The 21140-nt window shown below is 39.6% G+C and overlaps 1 protein-coding gene across 4 annotated transcripts in view; it reads right to left on the minus strand.

Moving 5' to 3' along the window:
• The window catches only part of LOC121086183 (cartilage oligomeric matrix protein), a 37468-nt gene that overhangs the window by 14049 nt on the left and 2279 nt on the right, over positions 1 to 21140 (minus strand). For 3 of the 4 annotated variants that reach the window (XM_040589562.1, XM_040589558.1, XM_040589561.1), the window contains exons 3-5: positions 18131 to 18242; positions 3606 to 11723; positions 1885 to 3128 (exon numbers count right to left, since the gene is read on the minus strand). In XM_040589562.1, the coding sequence (XP_040445496.1) occupies positions 1885 to 1960 (76 nt within the window). In that variant the 5' untranslated portion in view covers positions 1961 to 3128; positions 3606 to 11723; positions 18131 to 18242. The remainder of the gene's footprint in view (positions 1 to 1884; positions 3129 to 3605; positions 11724 to 18130; positions 18243 to 21140) is intronic. The other variant, XM_040589559.1, reaches the window with a different exon arrangement.

Genomic DNA, 21140 nt, shown 5'->3' on the forward strand with positions numbered 1-21140 from the left:
CCTGGCAGTCTGGCAGTTGTGGTAGCTGTTAATCTGGCACGGTCCCTGCAGTTCGCACATAGGAAGGCTTTGCTGCCAAAAGAAGCAAATTAATAATTCAGTACTGTGGAAGCTGCTGTGAAGGGCACTACTAAAGTAAAGCTGTTTGCTGAGTCTATCCCAAATGTGCTGCCAAGCACTGAACGTGGAAAACCAGCACATCAGCTGTTGCTGCGCCTGTTCTCAAGTACCAACTTTTTTCTTGCTGGAGAGGGGTTCTTTTTCCACAGCGGCAGTTTCAAATTGCTGTGTAGTGGCTTTGGGACACAAAGGATACATCTGCTCATCCATGCAACATTGCAAAATCCTGTTTAAGCTATGCTGAACAGAGGATATAAATCATCTTACAAGGTCACCTAGAGCAGATTAACATGATTTTTCCCTCCCATCTGCTACATTCTAGACTTGCCTAGTCGTTTGTGACATGCTAAGAATCTAGTCTATACTCCAGCTTCGCTCAAGAAGCATGAATGGAAGTAGCTCATTGTTTCTAGAATTATGTAAGTTTTAAGAGAACTTGAACCATTTAAAAACAATTGGACACGAAGTTCAACTCTGGTATTCTCCTATCTGCCGTGAGAAAGTACCACCTCATTTCTCTAGTTTTTCTTAGGTTAATCCAGCCCCTAGCAGAAGTCACACCATGCCTACAGTGCAAGCAATCCTTTATGAAGAGAGAAATAACATTATCTTCTACAAACAGCACTGTGCATCCAGGGGAAAATTAACCGGAGTTAGGGGTCTGCCTCCTTGAGCATGAACAATTTGCCAGTGCCGAAGGCAGGATGAGAGTTCGTGCTACTGACTTAGTACAACAACTTCGGCATTCTCACATAACAAATGAGCCAGAGAGCCTCATGGATCTTCCCTGCACAGAACCAAGAGGACTTCACGAATATTTGTAACGTCTCCAATACATGTTGGTTTGGGAACTAAACTGAAGCCACAAATGTGTCATTCTAAGATGGAAAGACTGAATTAAAGTGGTGTTTCTTATTTTATTGAAAACAAGGAGCTTGCACATGATTTCTGACTTCAAACAGAGGTTTTGAATAAGCTCCGCATGAAGGCTTCAGGCAGCTTCCGTTATTCCTGGGAAGAATTTTCCATCCCTAGTAGCAAGATGTAAATTAAAATAAAAGTTTGGGGTTTTTTTTTAATATTGAAATTCACAATAATGATTCAACCACTCAGGAGCGATTTCCAAAGGAAATCTATGCACTTGCAGACATTTGCATTACTATGTGTCCTTCTCCACAGACTCATTCTGTCTCCACAAGCAAACACCTGACTCTCTGGTCCACAGCCTAGGTCTGCCAGATCTCACGAATGCTCTTCAAGTCGAGCATTCCCCTAACAAGCTGTTCACAGAAGTGAAACTTTTCTAATGAATTTAGTATGGCTACATTCCTAGAAGTCAAAGCTTCCCTTAGCTCTGTGTGCACAAGCAGAGACTATCTAAGGATCCTGATATAGGACATTCTGTATGGTCTGGTTTTTTAACTTAAATCACATGAAAAATGCAGATTAATGTAATGTGATGTGTCTCTTGCAGGTCATTACAAAACACAACACAATTTCCAGTTGCCCTAGAATAAATGCTTTTCTCAAAAAAAACTTCACTACGCAGGAGTGGAACTGGGGAAAAATGTAAGACTGAACATTTAAACAGTTAAGCTTCGTGTTTCATATGAAACTACAAAATCCCTAAACATTGTTTTTAGCTTTCAGTAGATGCAATTGAAATGTTACCTTTTTCCTATTCCCTTCTGCAAAACAAAATTTTTGTAGGAGTCTAGAAAGCATACAAGTCCAAAAAATACAGACATAATTAAAATTACTTACCTGCTCTTCTCTGCTGATATGATGAAAAAGGACAAGAGAGGAAGAGAAGAAAAACAAAGGCTTGAGCTGAAATCATCTTTGAATCTCCAGGCAGTATGGATGTATGGGCTTCTCTTGCAACGAATTTTTAACCTGCAGGTTTGCCTCTGCTCCCCATTAGTGTCTGTGGTTTGCTATTTATGAAGTTGCATTCCTTCCTCTGAAGTTCTTATTCTCTGATGCTGGACGAGGGGTGGACGTCATTTCTGGCTGCTAGTCCACAGAGAACGTTGCAAAAGTAAACAATATGAGAAACTCATCAGGAGAGTAGTTTAATTTTTTTTTTTAGACCAGCTTGCACCAAAATAGGTCAGAAAATTCCAGAATTAAATGGATTCTTTTTGGATTGGGGTTTTTATTTCTTCTTCATGAACACAGGATAGACGGATGATTCATAGCCTTATCCGCCACAGATTTTCCCTCTAAAACTGCTCACAAGATCACAAAAGCTATGAGACATCTGGACTTCACTAGAATTTCAGAAAAGGCTCTTTGAACTCCCAAAAGACAGCTTCACCAGTCACTCTTGGGGCAGAATTATTGAATCATCTTCCAGCTCCAAAGAGGAGCGATCACATCCTATTTCGGAGAGGGATTGGGCAAATGTATGAGCCCTTAGAGGCTGATGTTCTTATTACCCCCCACCCAGGCTTGTTTAAAGGAAGGATACAGTGCACAAGTGACGGCATGAAAGGACGGCAAACTTTGTCGTTTCTTGTCTGCAAAGCAATGAGTCTCAATCCAGCATTTTCCATCAGTCAGTCTCAATCCAGCACTTTCCAGCAGAAGACACAGAGCGGATTGAGAAATCCATCTAGAGCAGCCAACGTAAATCTGCCCAAAGAAAATCTTAAAGCTACTACATCAAGGAAATTGCAAGTTAAACTGTGACCTGTAAAAAGGGTTAGTCTGGAGATCAGTGAAGTTCTTGATCACACATTCTCACTGTTTGATTGTGAAATCTGTCAGTATGTTGATCATACAACACCCTTGGGGACACCAACAGGAAAGCCCCAGGAAACAGTAGCTCAGTCTTAAAAGTGTTAGAGCAGCAGGATCCTTGGATATTTACATAAAAGATTTTTTTCTCATTTTGACCTCAGACCTCCCATGTTCAGGAAGAAACTTCCTATCCCTGTGGCTGTGCACAGTTCTCGAAGGTAACTGGGTGCAGTCTTGCAGGCGCTGGTGGGCATGCACGTTCGCTACAGTAAGCAAATAAATATTATTAGTTTTATTATACAGGAATGCTGCAGCAGACAGATTTTACACTTTCTTGCAACAAGCAAATTTATAATGAAAACAAAGTAAATCTGCATGAGTTACCTAGGTGGTATTTGCATGGTTCTGCTTGTCTGGCACACATGCCATCTCATGTTACACACCGCAAGTGACTTCCCGCTGTCAACCCACAGGTAAATCAGCTTTGAGGGTTTGATACTTGTGGTAAGCTGAAGTGGTTTAGCTGGAACTCAGAACAACTGAGTTTCCCAAGTTTTAGCATTTCTGAGTACTTCTGGACAAATCAAAACCATGGCAACCGATTATATTAAAGATAAAATACACTGGTTTTTGCAGTGATGTTCTGGGAAATATTATTTACAAATTTTATTTTATAGCAACAAATGGGGAGTGAATGAAAAATGCCCTGTCACACATCCCACAGAGACCAAGCCTTTCACCTGAAACAGTGACAGTTGATGTCCATCCAGCTGATGTTTGAAGATGCTGTTGGCAAGGGGTGAGAGAGGCATTCAGACTTCCCAGACTGCTCAGTCCAGGACCCTGATAGATGGCAAGCAAGGAAGCCCATTAGTACCTGTTATGGTAGCAGAGAGTTTTAAGGAAAAAGCATATTACTTCAACAGAAGCCTGATAGGTCGTTAATAAAGGAAGGTTCTTGCCAGCTATGTAAAAAAAAAAATCTGGTGGGTTTGTTTTTTTTTTTTCAAGTAGGGAGAAGTAATAAAACTCGAGAAAGAAAGAAATGTAACTCAAATGGAATGAAGAATGGACAAGGGTCACTTGTGAGGTCACCTCGGAAACAACTGACATCATCTTTGCTTTGTATGGAGAAATATATGTCCATATAGAACGATGAGATAATCAAAATCTAGTACTACAAAAATAGAAACGGAAACAAAAAAAGGAACTATTCAATATAAGGCAAATAAAATATGTATGAGCAGTAATGATGTTTTCTGCTATCTAAGCAAAGTATTACTCAGTGCTATCAGGACATAAACCCAAACAAACCCACATAAAAGAAAACAACCCTTGAAGTCAGACACCTAATAAAAAAGTTGCTTGAAAGTCCAGTATCCAGCTAACTGGATACTTCTGTGTTTCTAAGTTTTCAGGGGCCAAAAACCTGCCAGTTTTTGATAAGAAATTGTAGGCTGACTAGAAACAACCATTTCTGAGGCCACATGAAATTGGCTTGTAAAACAATGTGACCCCCAACCAGCAAGGGAGCAGTATTTGTACCTAGGAAGAGCTCTCAAACACTATCCAGAAAAGTCCTGCTTCCTTGGTACAGAGTTCAGTGTTTTTCTGAACACTTTCAGCTGCCAGAATCACATGCCCTTTTGTAATACTATAAACTGGTGATCACATTGTGTGTAAAATTCATTATATTTTCTAATATGCCTATTATTTAACATCCAAATGAACTCATCAAAACCATTATTATAGAGAAGTTAGGTAATTTTCTTTGGGTTTACTATGAACTGAAGGAATCCAAATAACTGATGTTAAAAAAAAGAAATGTCCCAAGCTCCTGAAGTCACTGCAAAGGCAAAGAGTGAACCCCTTTCTTCTGAAGAATACCTTGTATTGACAAGCTGCAAGTCCCCAAAGTAATTAAAACATTCAGGGCTACTAGCAGCAAACCTGGATCTCTCCACAGGGATGAGAAAAAGAGGACTTTGGTAATGTGGACAATCTGCAAAGTGGATGATCTACAAGTACGTCACCATCTCTGTTCTCCTCTGCAGGAGAGTCACTAATAATAAATTTATTAGTGGAGGCTGGAGAGTACATTAAACTGGCTCACAGGCAGCGCACGTTACTTGTAAGTAACTTTGCAGTTAGCTGAGGTGTTACAGCACAAGAGGGGAAACTGTGAGTATGTACTTAAAAGATGCAAGTTCTCAAACTCAGTAAAGTCAGGAATGTTCACTGCTAAGAAATGACATTCATTTCCCTCAGCAACAGTTAGTGTAGGGCAGCATGGTGACAGAGTACTGCTTGTTATTACTGCTGACTTATTCTAAATGAAATGAACCAAAGCATATTAAATCTGCATTACACTAATTTTATGTATCTGAACAAACAGGTCTTCTGCATATTAAGGCACCGATCAGTAAGTCTTTACATTATTCTAGAAACCCAAAGCCATTTCTCGTTAGTCTGCAACAGTTTCTGGGATCATTTCCATTTCATTGACAGTAGCAAAATAACTGTACAAATTAAAATGTAGCTAGTTTCTACAGAGCTTTCTGTAGTTGAGCAAGACATGGTGTCTCCACAAGGTGAGGTCATTCCTACCTTTATTATCTTTGGACTCATTTTATACCTTTCTATATTCAGATCTGGGGGCTAGAAATCCCTGTAAATCACTACTTTAACACAGCTTAAACACATAGTAGCAGATCAGAAAGTGTTTGGTTCATTATTTCTGGATGCCTGTGTCTGTCTGAAAAGGACAAATTCAAAAGTACCTGATTTATTTGAACTTGTTATTTGATGGGGAAACATCTTCCAGATTTGTCAATATCATTTTTTAAGCATTACTGATTTGAAAAAAAATAAATAAAAAAAAAGGTGAGCAGCAGATAGTGTTTATTTGGGCTTCAGTGTTAAAGTTTTTTTGCACTCTGTGCAGTGCCAGGTTAGTTACACCTTTTTCCCTGACTGGAGTTGACATCACAAATGAAACAAGCACACAAACAAACAACAAAAAGAAAAGCTCATACTAGTTTAAAGTTAAAATACTTTCCATCTCTGTGTTTTTAACTAATCTTTGCCAAGTGAAGGACAAAAGTCAGAAGGAAAAAGTTATTTTTCAGTCTTGTAAGGTCAAGTTCTAAAAATAAGTGAAAAACATCTACACCCTCTGAAATGGTATGCTAAGTGTTTTACAATGTTTCTTATATATTTATGGTTGTAAGAAACCAAAGTATATAAAAGATGAGCAGTGAGGACTTTTTAAAAAAAGTCGCCTTTTCCTCCCAATACAGGATCAAAAGTACTAATAGCACTCTTCACAAATACTTCTCTACCCTGTTCTTAAATACTTCCAGCAATTGAGACCCCACAACCACCCTAAGCAGCCTTCCAATGTTTTATATTCCCACTGCTAGAAAATGTTTCCAAGGGATGCTATTTATGCTATTTTGCCTCTTTTCTTATTCACCGTGGACTCAAAGAGCAGATTACTCCCTTCTTTGACCTAGCACTATGTATTTGAAAACTTGTGTTTCAATTCTATACTTTTGTAAAAGCCTGGTAATGTATGCAGCTTCCAAGTTTTATACAACCAGTATAGCAATGTGGAGACGAAAAACGATCATAGTCATTGCAGACTGTCAGCAGTTAGTTCTAAGAGAAATAAAAATCCTGAAGTCTCAACTAAATCTTCATCAGTTGTGTTTTTTCTTAATTGTCACAATACATAAACTATGACTCAGAAGACACATCATCTATTGTGGTGAACTGCTAGATTATAACTGAAGTTGAACAAACATTTCACTCATGAGTAGATCCGTAAGAAGCCCAATACATCAGAATTTCACAGCAGTTTTTTTCAGCTTGTACTTATTTTGAATGCTATTGTCTAACGTTTGCCAATTCCAAAGATACACCCTGTGAGAAGGACTGGATGCTGAAGTCTGAGGCTTAGCTGCCAGCAGAATCTTCAGCCTTGTCCTACCTTTCTACTATGTCCTTCCAGACGAAACAACAAACCTACTTTCAAAAGTCTGCAAAACATGATTTTACAGCTTGATTATGTACAAATACTTATTTCATCCGTTGCTAAAACACAATCTCAACAAACAGGATTCCTAAATGACCTAATTAGAGCTATTTGCAGTGCTGAAGTAACAAAACTAAATAATGTAAAGAATAGCACCAATGCTTTATGGGAGACAGATTCGTTACTTGACACAAACACCTAATGCAAATATTACACACAAAATCCATCAGTCAATAGGTAAGAACATTCCTATCCCCTCCCCATATACCTCATTCATTGCAAGATGGAATAATCCATTATAGGTTGTGGTTTGTTGCATGTTTGAAGAGTTACAACTTGCTGCAGTCTGGTTTATGTCTCTAACTTTGAATTCCTCAGGAAAGCAAGCATTGAAGAAGACCTTTTGTAAGTATTTTGATGTTTTTTTTCATTTAATCAATGACAAACTGCAATGTCAGAGAATCCAACCCGCAAAATAAATGGACATGGCTCTGTTGTGCATGACGCTAACTTTACCATTCATTCTTCTTGTTTTCTACCCTACTAAGGGAATGTGACTAATGTTAATAAAGCCATTTACATGAGCTAAAAACACAAGTCACACAACTTGCTGTGGCAACAGGCAGAATGACATAACGCTGGGCCGTAACCACGATATCACAGCAGTTGGCACATTGTGATAAGGACGTCTCCTGCAAGGAAGCTACTGCCTTCCACCACAGAAGCATGGCGCCCCTTGAAATAAGCTTAGAGTTCCAGAGGGTCCAACTTTCCTGCTTGTTCCTTCAACGCTACTAGAAATTTGATGACTTGTACACTTACTGCATATGAAAAGCTGGCTTTCAAGGGAACATCATTTTTATCCTGGGCATTTTCTTGGAGTTCTGAATGCAACAAAACACAAACACCATAACATTCGTGTACAAAAATAGCTGCAAACTGGTTTCTGAAAAAAGGCACAGAGATGCCTTCCAAAGTCTGAGGGAGGAATCCCACAAAAAAAGACATTGATGAGCCAAGAACACATTCAAACTCTTTGTTTTATCCTTAGCTCCTAACCCCCAACCAAAAATAGAGGGAAAATAAAGATGCTAGTCCAAAAATTTCTAAACCATCAGGACAGACTCCCTGCACCTCTGGACCTGACCTACCGGTAAGAATCGGAAGCAGCTCCTGTCCTACAAGGTTTTTTGTTTCTTCATCTTTCTAACGAGACTCCCAACAAGATAACCATTTGTAGCAACCATGAGAGAGTTAAATGGCCTGACTTTTTATTGCCACATTATTCTTCTGAGGAAGAAAGAATCCTGCTCTACAGACATGGAACTGAATCACTCTGAAGCTTGAGCTGGGTCACACCATGCAAGTAAATTGAACCTGGAAGCCCAAAGCTCATGCCAGCACTGTAATAACTAAACCGTCTTTCTTCTCTGAAGAAGGGGAATCTTCATTCACAAACATTGGCAGGGAAAGATACTAAAATAAAAAAAAGCATACAGACATTCATCTAAACTAAGCGATACTACATATTGTCTGGGCAGCCTTACCACCACGCTAAGTGGCTGATCTTCCTGGAAGTGACATATTCTGCCCACACTGGCTAAGAGAACAACACACGATGACACAGGAACTCTGAGAAGCATCAGCAAGAAAGGCTGTACTTTTACAAGAGAAGAAAATATCCAGCAACTATAGGCCATAAAAAGTGTCTAAGTGCATGGCAAGAACACTGTTCAGTTTCATCACAGATGTGATAGTGCACTTCCAATACTCAGAGAGCAGCAGGAAGTATGAATGAGGCTAGCCTAGACTGTTCAGGTCATCTAGATTACTTGATTACTTGGTTACCAGTAGGTCCATCCAGGGACTTGACTCAGGATCAGCAGGAGACAAGGCCAGTGACAGGACTGGTGACAAAGACACAATATAGGTCCAAGGTCTATCCTGAGACAGGGCTAAAAGATCACATTGAACGTTGTTCTTCATTTAAAATATAGCCCAAAACTTCCCAGTGGCTCAATGAGTTTTAATACTCCAATATGTTGTCTCTAGAAAGGTCACAGCACTGTCAAATATTCCACACTCCAGGGTTCCACACTGATAAGCTGACCCCTTCCAAAATGCCTGAGACATTGTGTCAACATAATCCTGCCTGAAGAGAACTAAGACACCTGGAACTGAAATGCTTTGTTCAAAACTGAGGGCAGAAGGCCAATCAAAGGGCCCACAGATTTCGTGTTGGTCCTCATTCAGCTTTGCCTTACCTCTCATTTAAGCCTGCCAAAGACAAACCATAACGAAAGAGAAGCCCAAGGGGCTGAAAAGCAGCAGCACGTTCAGATCAAGAAGAGCTGTCTCCCATCCTTTCCGTCCTCTCAAGCAGCTCGCTGTAATGAGGCGTACAGATGGGGGTTTAAAATGCTGCCAGAGCTCCTTCTCCCCACCGCCACCCGGCTCAAAACTGTTCCCCAGCATATGTCGTAATCATACACCCAGAAGGGTTGTTAAAACCTTACAGGAAACATCTCACATTTTTTCCTTTACTATTCATGCCATTTTCTATTAGGGACAATAAAGACTTCTAACACTGGATTAAGCTCATTTGCAACAATGAGCTACTATTGCTCCAGGAACCAGTGGGAGCTCAGACTTGTTGAGGGAACTGGGAATAATTAACTGAATTGTACTGGAAAAAAGGAGAAGACTGAAGGCTGTTTTGACCAAGAGAGAAGCAAACTGATGTGATGGTTAAGCCATCATGTCTTGCTGGGAATTATTGGTGGGAGTATCGTTAGAGTATGCAGGTTTTTTCAGTAAAACTGCTTTGGCCATGGTCTCCCTTTTTGATTTTTGCTACTAAAAGACACCTCCCAGAGTCATAATGACAATAACAGTTTTACTGATTGCTTTTCACTCATTGCTTAGTATGCACTAAGTCACTTCCCCAAACTCTTAGGTATGGCAAACCTTAAAAACAAAAGCTTTTCTTAGCAGACTGGTTTTTCTTTTCCCCTAAATGATGTATATAATTCACCTCCATGGTCAAACCTTATTGTGTAATCTAGGGGTCTTCAGCAAGAGTGTAAACAGGAATTGTCTCATTACAGAAGGGACTGGAAGTGCTCAGTGCTCTGAGATCACACATGTAGGTGGGCAGACAACACGTACACTTTTTAATAGTCTAGGGACCTCTCTTAGGGAGCACTGACTTGGTTTTGATCACGGACCAAGACTTATTAACTCAAAAGAAACATCTGGCATTGACCCCTTCATAGGCAGAATACTGAACCTGAGGGACCCTGGAAATCTACTCTGATACGTTGCTGGAGCTGTCTGCACATGATTAGTTCGGTAGCTATACATAAATGCACATACTGTATGAATAATACTATTTCTGTATCACATATACAAGTATTACATAGATGAGTATTTGCTGTCCTCAAATTACTGCTTTCCAGCCACAAGTTGGCACATGCCATTAGCCTTTTGACATGCAGCTTCAAAAAAAGATTAAGTTTCCATCGTTCCTTTCAGCAAGGAGGATCCCAAGGAACTTGACAATCTATTCATACCTAATACCACCAGAACATAGACACCTTTGGGACAGAGAGCACAGCCAAATACATAACAGAGTGCAGAACAGCAGAGAAAAAGGGAAACATTTGGCTTAGGACTCCAGAGAAAACCTTGCTGTTTATAGAGAGAGCCAAGGAATGGTTAGCATCCATTCATGGGAGACAGAACTGTGCTTTCTATGGTCACATCCCAAATACCCACAGAGAAAATTTGAACTTCACAGTTTATTCTGCCTCAGCAGTATGAAGTGGTAAGTTACCTTTCCCAACAAACTGGACCAGTAGTTCTAATAACTGCGTTCAGACAGACCACAAAGCTGTCCTTTCTGCGGACATCTCAAGGGAACATCAAGAAATTTTCCATTCCAGAAGTTATATTAAGCAGACTTGTTCAGGTCTCCTGGATACATGCAGCAAAAAGTGTAGCTTTTTAATAAGTGTTGATTCAAGATTAATGGTAGTTCTCTTGACACTTCCTCTCTTACCAACTGCAACAGGGGCCATTTTTTCCTTGCCATTTTCTCTTTTTAACATAACCTTTCCATAGCAATTAGCTCTACCGCTTACATTAAAATAAAACAAACAACACACCAAAAACCAGAAGGAAGATATCTAGTGTGATTTAACAGCTGGAAATAAGCAAAACCAGCACCAAGCCATCAGGTCTTTTCAGGACACCAGTGATCAAAAGACCACTGTTGAGGTACTCTGTAAAAAAGTAATTTGCAGTCAGCTGTTTGCAGGAGACACAAACTTTTTCGCTACTGAAAATCAGAGTTAACTTGTACGGAGGGGAAAAAAGGATAGAACACTCTGTATTAATTCCCCCTCACATCTTCACTGGCTGTGGGGATGCTGAAAGCATTAGGTCAGAAGCCTGACCATTGTTTTTTCCAAACTCAACTCTTAAACATACTGGATGGAACTGAGAAAGGGGGAAAAGAAGTCAGTCACTAAATGTCACTCTTTGTCTCATCTCAGGAAGAGGCTACACACACATTCAGCTTTCATATGAGTAGTTTAACACTTGCATGCAGAAATATGAATTTTTCTTATACAAGGGAAATGCAGAAACAAGCCTTTATGAATTACAATGAAAATTATTCAAGTATACATGCTTTCTTCGATTGCCATGGAATCAGAATGACTAGGACATTCATGAAGGGCACAAAGATACAGGAAGCACCAGCAGATTGTCAAAGCTGTTCTCTAAAGTGGTCTCATTATCCATATGTAAAATGAGAATCCTGAATATGAAAAAAGAAAATGGGTTTATTATTATATCAGAACCTTAGTATTCCACAAAAATCATTCTTCTTCTTATGATGGTGGTAGTGCAGAACATTGTCTCGACCTTTTTTGCTTATACCCCGCTTCAGCTGATTAATAACTTCTGCTAGATTTCAAGCAAAGAAGAATGAATCTTATTCCTGGAAACTATCTTTTATGCCTTCATTAATTGTTCCCAAAATCTTGACCACAAAAGGATGCCAGCTCCTCAAGAATGACAAACCCAGTATCTTCTAGACAGACCCCATTATATCACAAGGCAGTATATTCTCCACACTGCTGTCCCCTTTCCAGTGTTTGCCTGAGGCATTCCATAGGCTTTCTGTCAAAGATAATTATGGCTGTCATAGGAATGAATAGACGGAGATGTTCACTGGGCCCACGCTCTGGGGGTGGGCAAGGACAGGTATCGTCCTCAGAAGCCAGGAGCACTTTGTCTCTCTCAAAAGAGAGATCTCATACAATATGAAGTTGAATTTTCAAACAGAAATAATAGCACAGAGCCAGGCAGCTGAGCCCTCATTCACATTTGGTTAGATAACAATGTTAAATACTCAGCTATTCGCACGCAGAAGTCTCTCCCTGCTGAGGCCTGAAAGCACACAGATATGACTCAAAAATATCTGAGTTGCAGCTTTCACCACGCTAAAGGGAACGTCTGTGCTACCTCGTCCAGACTACTAGAAAGTTATTAACAGCTGCAAGTCAAAAGAATCAATTCAAGAGGCATATTAGCCTAAAACAGTTGCACTTGTGAAACTGCTTGTTTCACCAACCCCACAGATTGTGGAAACTGAGAATTCATACTTCTCCTCGTGCACATACTGTCAGCTCATCTTATCATACATCTCTTTTCACATGCACATTTTGTTTTCATAAGCTTTGAGACATTACAGATTACTGGCTTTATCCAAAAATTGTGCTTCTTTGTACGTCATTTATAAACTCAGAGGAAAATTCAACATCATCCAGACTATGGGTTGGGGTTTTTTTCACCCCTAGAGAAATGGAAAAATGGCGTGTACACAGGCTCACAAGTGGTGGGAAGCTCTCCAGAAAGATGGAGCCTGGAGACTAATACAAACCTCTTGAGTTTTCAAGAAAATATCAGACCAGAAATCTCACAGGAATGAACTGGCTCTGGAGATTTCTGGCAATTCCTTCTCCGGACCCCACCCAAAGCTGAAAAACAGCCACAAAAGCAAACCTATTATTTTTCACAATATTGTTCAGTATCATGGTCTGTGTAAAGATTCAGAGTAAGTCCTTGCTTCAACTAAATTGCTCTTCTCATACCTAATTGTGATGGTCACAGCATTACTCTAATTTTAATTCCACATGGAAACTAGAAGTTTGATCCTCTGTATTTTTGCAATACTCCCTTCAATAAAGGCCAATTGCTTTTGGCTAGCACAGCAGCCAGTTTCTTCCATTAACCTTTATTCAAGCCAAAACACTTTGGGTGTAAGCAACATTGAGTTCCTGAGACAATGACGGCCAGAGAAATACCTATCATGAGAGTGGAATCCGAGAGCTCTCCCCAAACTCCAGCTGCTTTGTCTCTCCTTGACATCTTTTTAGTCTTTGAATGCTTTCTGCACAAGCCATTACACCCTTCAACACTTCTTCCAGGAAAGCGCACACAATTCCAGGAACCCCACGCCTCAGGTGAATAAATAGCAATGACAAAAGCAACTTTCTACTGGCAAGGCAGGAGACAATGTTGAAACTCTGAGCCTCTATACACAAACGCAGTAAAAGCTACCACGAAGGCCAATATTTCCCAAGGAAATCAAATATCAATGCACGGTTTGAATAGGAGATCTTCTGGAAAGAGTAATGAACATGTCTAACCCTGTACACTCAGCAAAATCTGATCTCACAGCCTGAGATCATTTGCTGGCTTCAAGGTACATCTGGGAGTTACTCCGAACACAGTGGGAAGAGAAGTGGTTTCTAGGGAGATCCAAGTTACACTTCTAAATCTCCCTACAAAACAGGAGCTTTTGCCATTTAGTGCTGCAAGTGCCCCCTTCCTTTCTTCCCTGCCCCCACCCCCCCCCACCCCCCCCACCCCCAAGGTTTGTGCTGGCCTCTAGCAGAATATGGAACAAATAGTATAAAAAGGAAAAAAAGCAGCAAGGCACATGCAGCCTCCTACAAAGCTGACCAGGCCTTCAGCTATTCATAGATTAATTCAGTGGGAATTCGTTTAAAGCAGTACGTACTTGCTAGTAAAGGGCAAACCCTTATACCCTAGCCTGAGAGTGATCCATCAATTCAGACCACTCGCAGCACCATAATGGGTCATTCTATAAAGAAAACATCTGTAACAACACAGTTCTTAAATGATGTCTTTGGTGTTTCCCGATGCTCATCACATCATCAAGTCCACAAGAACAATATCCCTTGTTTTGTTTCAGCCTTTCTGCTTCCTCAGTAACAAAGGTGGATGCAGGCTACAACTGGATTTGGTTTGGGCCCCAAGAGAACAGCTCCAGATCAGTCTGGGATCCAGCAATCAGGCTGTTCCACTCCTCCAGCTACCCCAAGATTTGGCTTCAGACCTCAAGACACATGGACTGATCATGAATGAGTACACTGTTTGACTAGTTATAATACCATCCTTCCCTCCATTTCCTAGTAAGCCCTCACACTCATAGAAAATACTGAGTTATTTATCCTGCCACTCCTTAGGATTATTCTAATCTGGCTTTTCCATCATGACCTTGCATGCTTTGGACTTTCCATGAGCTCTTTATTACACTGTGCAACCTCTCCTGCTGTAGAAGTTCTGCATCTTGGCTAGCGGCCCAGTGCTGCTCTTGATCCAAAGGAGTTCATTGTCCAATGTTTAACATCACTTTTTTGTTTAAATGACATCATTACTAAAGCGCTACTTAGAATTATTGCCCTCCAGACCTTCTTCATATCCATTTTGCAATCACCTCTTCCAGCAAAGTCATATACTAATCTGCTGCCAGGAAGGTGGCCTAATATGTTAGTATCTTGTCTGAGATTGGAATGCCACTTACTTGCCAGAAAGCTTCCCATAGCACCTTTGCTCTGTCTTTACGTTACAGCTGAAATAGAGGCTGTAGGATCTAGTTCAAAAATATTTCATTTTGTTAATAACATTTGCTAACAACTACATAAAAAAAAAAATAATCTGTGTTCTGGGTTTCCTCCATATGACATAAGGCTCATGGATTTCTGGACCAGAATTGAGAAGCTGTTTGAAAACTTCTGTTTGATCATAAATCAAGGCCAGTAATTACCTTTTTAGTAAAAACAGCCTCAGTTCACAGTTTCCAGACTTGATGGGTCCATAGTGTTGCCATGGGCTTTCCTAAGGGTCCAGGAATTCAAGCAGACTCCACTTTCATTACAGCACCTGTAGCAGCTTCTGCAACATGAATCTCGAAAATGGCATCACTTGATAATTGCTGTCTGCATGATGCTGGAAGGAACAGTATGGAAACATTCCTTATCTCTATTTTTTCACAGCTCTTCCAGCACCTTTCCATTTATTTACTCACTGTCACACTGGCTGCCTTCCACAGTGGGAACTCTGCCTCCTCGCACAGCACATGGAAAAGCCAAAAGCAAAGGCTAGCTGGGTGGTTCATTTGGAAGTGCTGTTGAAAATCTGGTAGAAGGCAGATTGGATCAGGTCTGGAGAAGATCCCGAGGTGTTGCCATCAGGGTGCTGCTGCTCCCCAAGGCAGGTCAGTGGGTCTTAAATGGTCCAGTCTGAAGAAGCCTCAGTAACCAGCACCACCAGGCTGGGGTGAGAGAATCGCTTTCAGTGTTAGTGGAGTAGAAAGCCAATCCATAGCATGGTTCCTTTTGAAAGCTAGGTCTCTGGTAAGTGGAATTTACTAAACTAAGATAAATCAGTTACAAAGGGGGAAAAAAGCGATAACACCCCACACTAAATCTGGGCCTGGTCATGTTTAAAAGAGTTTATTTCTTGCAAAAATAGTTTCCAAGCTGTAAACTATGATGCCAAAAAATAGGTATAACACTACAGAGATCTATTAATTAAACCAAGAGTTTTCTTTTGCTAAAGCCAATGAGTAAACTACTGAGGGCAACAAAACACTGGCACGCCTCTGCCTGCTTAGCAGCTGAGGAGCAAGCCATGAAACTGTACTGAGAAAGGGAAAACCAATAACACTTAGCAAAGAAACTCCACAAAACACTCCTTAACATCAATCTGATAGTGGGAAACCTTGTTTTAAGCAAGCAGGGGCAAATTCACTGTATTTTAAGCCCATTGTGTTTAGGAAGCAGGTGTGTTATGAACTGAAAGGTTCATTTTCAGGAGTACTGTCAAAATCTGGGACCCCACTGCCCTCTTAATCTTTCCATATGCTGTTTGATGAAATTCTGCCAGTGGCCTGGGTACATTTCCAAGGAACTCATGACTTCTGGGAAGGCATTACAAAGCTACACTGGAACCATTCATGACCTGTGTTCAGTACTGGCTTGGTTCCTTCTCAAATCCACAACATTTTGCAAAGAAAACATTCTTTCCACTTCAAGCAAGCTTCTCCATCCTGAAACCAGTCTGGTTCAGGCACTCAACCTCTTCTCGCCCTGCCCTCACCCCCAGACATCAGAAACACAAGCCTTCTAAAGGAAGGGCTTCCATGATGGCAAAACAACTGCAACACCTAATACATTTGGTCTCACTCAATTCTAGATCTGGGTTTTTTTCAGACAAAAAATAAAGGAAAAGCAACTGTTAACATAACTAGCCTTACCTATAGCTGCTACTATCAAAGTATAAAAGTTCTTACACTCATTGTTCTCTGAACCTTTAATATTTGCAGTGAAAAAAGAAGGCCTAGCTGGTGAATTCTGTTTCACATCCATAGGAACTGAGATGTTCATGGAAAAGCCAGAGAAGATAATTTTTAAGAGCTGGAGACCAGAAAATGAAATGGTTCGTATTTCAGGACAAGGACCTTCTTGGACGCAGGTGTTTAGTCCAGCAGGAATCTGAACCACTCCTGTAAGTCATGTAGCCACATTATATGGCTAAACACACTTTGTTACATGTGTGTTTACGAACACACACACCCCTCAGCAAAACCCAAAGGGCAACACACCTAATAGATGGATTGCTTACATTATTTCATTTTTAAGACAAGTGCCCAATTAACAAACTTCTCCCACAGCAGGAGGAAGGATTTACTTTATGCGTAGAGAATGCAAGTATGTTATTCACTTAAACAAAAAGCAAATAAAAAGATAGGGTGGGACTCAAAAAATACTGGTTTTCAAATGATCCATTCTCTTAAGATACTCTTTACAAAAACAGCCTCATCTTTAACCCTGTGCATGCTACCTTCCCCAGAAGTTAAAAGCATGTTTGTAAAGCAGTAATGCTTTGAGAAGAAAGCAAGCTGCTACCACATCAGAAGTCCTGTTGCTAAAACTCAAAGTATTTATAAATTTAAATGAGACACCAGGGATAACCTGAAAACTCAGCACTCTTCTATTTTCCCCACTAAAACTGAGGGAGGAACACCAGTCCACAAGATTCAAACACACATCAAAACCCTTTGTGAAGTACTGGATTTTACATTATACCGAAATAACCTCACTGCTTCTCCATCTGCCTAGGATGACTGCCAGAAATTAAAACAAAGAGGCATGTACACTCTTTGTAGTCAATCATGAGCTTCAATATTTGTTTTTAAGCTCAGATACAACATCTGTTTTGAAGAAGCCCCATTTAAAGAAACGTTGATGCCCCTTTAGAAACAGTATTTTTAAAAAGTCTTCTCCTTCCAGACCTCCTACCAAAGATTTAATAGGTAACAGATACTCTCAAATATCTTTTTGAATATATCCATCAATTCCAGCAATTTTTTTTCTTGGATTTTAGAAACTATGCCTTTTTGCTTGCGATCTTTAACTTCTGTGGTCAGTTACAGAGAAGTAGATCACTTCACATAGTACTTTTGCAACCAAAAACCTGCAGAAAGCCAGAAGCTCTGTTAATAAAAAGATCTCCCCCCTACATTAGTTCCTTGAATTCAGATTCTGTGCTAACGTGGCATTGTTTAGAATGAACACACACTTCAGCTGTTTTCAAGGAGTGGGAATTAGAAAGGATTTTAATAGATTTTTGCAGGGAAGTATTTCAAATTTTAGATTGAAACAAAATATTTTTAATTAGTATTTTAACATTGTTACCTTTTCATTGTTTATTAGCTTTTTAATATCCACTTACCTTAAGACAGCCAAGAAAACTGGTTTACAGCATAGAGTTTATAGCTAGTTTCATTTACTGGCTTTCATATACTGCTATTATCTTTTTATGTCAATCATCACCTTAATATATAAGTACCTTCTTCCTTCAAGATCACTGAAGAAATGTCAGTATCTTCTCCTCTTTTTCCTTCATTAAGTTATCTATCCATGACTTGTTTCAGGAATATTTTTTAAAGCCACAATTGAACCTGCAGGTAAATGAGTTGAAACAGAAATATTACACAATTTGCTGAAGGATAAAAGCATTGAGATTCCCTTGATAATGAGTAATAGCTCTTTTCTGTGAATTTTCTATACTACGTTACTCGTACTCCTGAAATCAAAGCTGGGTTGCTGTTAGATTTCTGGCACCTTAGAGAAATTCTTACATTTACACAATAATACTTTTCTGATATGCTTTTAGCTTGTGAAAATATTCTGTCCATTAAAGGCCTTTTCAAAAATGACCACTCAATCTAATACCACTCCACAGAGATCTTTTAATGTGATGTTAAAATATCTGTCATATAAATGTAAGCATTAAGACTGAAGCCATAAAATCATAATAAAAAAAAAAGGTGTTTTTTTCCCATCTTACTCAGAACAGCTCTTTCTCCCAGTATTATTGTTCATATTCCATAAAGCAGCATGCTCAATTAATGATGCGTCTGTCTCACCACGGCTGGAAGTAAAGCTTTACTGACATTAGGGATTAATAGACTGCATATCCTTACACACACATGCTGCATTACTTTCAATCTAGTGCATATTAGGACTGTGCTTTTTAATTCCACAAGAGCCCAATAAACCCTTCAATATTTACTCAGGGAGATTTTATGGTCTTCTTGTTTCATGAAGGTATTTATATGAGCTCTGATCTTACGACATTTGCATCATCAGCCATTAATTTATAGAAATTAAATAGAAATAAACAAAAATAGATCCATAACCACCTTCTCCAGATGCCTACTCAATGCCGCAATATTTGTTGGTCCAATACCTAGATATGGAACAAAAATACAGCCAACCCAACCGCTCCCTGTCCTGACGCTACTACAGACATTCCAATAGGAAAAAACTGAGGAAAAATTATGAAGTTCTGGGAAAAGATCCATTTTAGCTATTAAAGCTTATTATCACATTTTTAAGGGCTATAAAGCTTTTTAAAGATTATATGGGATGAAGGAAGCTATAGAAATGTTATAATCCCAGAAGATCTTCCTAAACAAAAGGAAAATGTATGTTGCTATGAACCTGCTTCAAGCTGTTCTTTTGATTATTTTTTTCCCCAGCGCTACATTAGCTTTCCTTCTATGTCCCTCTTGTGGCAACTGAGAAGAATTGTAACATCCGCAATGGAATGCCCAATTCATAGCCTTCAAAAATTTTTGCTTTGTTGCTGCATTTTTGCTGCGTTTTTTTTAATAAAAATTTTTGTTTTATTGCAGTTTTGTTGGTATAGAGGAGAATAGTTTTTCTTTAAAAAACCCAACAATAGGTATTTTTTGCTTTTCCATCTATTAGAACTCAGGCTAGGTAAACTAGGTAAAATTGTATGGAATTTTCATTTGAAGGTTTCTTTCAGGGAAAAGGCAAGCAAAAGAAAAAACAGAGACAAATAGAAAATGAAGCACTTTTAAAACAATATGAGCTATCTGAACATTCAACAACAATGAAGAAATACAGATGTGAAGTGAAATAAGAAAGTGGTTAAATATGCATAATAAATTTGCTGATTGCATTTATTGTTCTAGAATATGTTAAATGCATTGCTAACCACAGTACTTATGATATAGATACAGATGTGTAATGTGTGAGCATTCCTTCAGCATGCTTTCTCAAGAACATCTGATCTCCACTTCATACTCGTTTTCCCCTAACCTGAATTGTTTTATCCCAGGATAAAAATACACATATTTTTTTTTATCCAAGCCTGTCATTTGAAGTAGCAGTTTTGCAAAGATTCCTCACACTCAGTTTGATTGGCTCTGAACCTCTCACGTCATGATGACACTTTCCAGCACTATCTCCATGGCTTGGAGTTTGCAGAGACCAATCAGTTCATTCCTTTTCCTAACAGCTTGTTTTTAGCCCTCTCTTGTGCAGTCCTGAGTGGAGGATGTTATCAAATCCCAGTGCTAGCATGTCTTGGAATTGAAATGAGTTTCAAGGAAAGTCCTCTGGCAAAGCCAATTATTTTGAGTCAGGGCTGTTATTTCTACCAACACCTGAACTGCTGTATGCATCCCCTTTACATTCATAATGATCAGGAACCTTTATTATCACCTTGTCAAGATAATCACCTTAAACTTTATTTAGTTTGCTGGAAGCAAGCAGAAAGCATCTTTTTTTAAAATCAAATTCACCCACATTTGTTCTTTTGGATAGCATCTTATGGCTAAGTATGTCCTGCGAATTCTAGCTTCTAACTATGCATAAAAATGGTAAAGTAACAACATTTTCAGAGAATGTGTTCCAGTTTTCTGAAGTGTTACCTTTTAAAATTTCATACTGCATGCACGACAGCAAAGACCAATGAGTCAGAGTGCCATCTCTCTGCATTAGCCTAGATTTAAAGGAGAAAACTCACAAAAGACGGCTTACTCAAAAAATATTGTCTAGGAGCTTTGTAGTGTGGCCTGCATATGTCCCTCCATGTTTATCTTTCAAAGCACCAAAGTAGCCCACAGAGTTTCCAGCACGCAGTGCACTGCAATTAATAATAACGCCGTGAAAGTCACATGTACCCTCTTCACAAGTCATGCTTCTACGTTGGCATAAAGACTATTTGCAGTCTCCATTTTTAAACACAGTAACCAGGAGCCCAATGGCCACAACTAATTGCCAGTTTGACCCCTTGTCAAAATATATGGAAGTGAACTGCAGGCCATCCACCCGACTTACTCTGGTTTTACTTTTGCCTGGCATGACCGCGGAGCAGACCATATGGTGTGGTGGGGGATCTCCTTGCAGCCCTCCAGCTTCAGCACCTCAGACAGCAGCACCATCTTGCCCACAAATGTGGCCAACAGTCCTTGGTGCCTCCATATCAGAAGACAAATTTACCTTCTGATGGCAGAGTGAGCTAAGGACCTGCAATTTTCAGC

Source organism: Falco naumanni, chromosome 4, assembly GCF_017639655.2.
Source record: "Falco naumanni isolate bFalNau1 chromosome 4, bFalNau1.pat, whole genome shotgun sequence".
Taxonomy (NCBI): Eukaryota; Metazoa; Chordata; class Aves; order Falconiformes; family Falconidae; genus Falco; species Falco naumanni.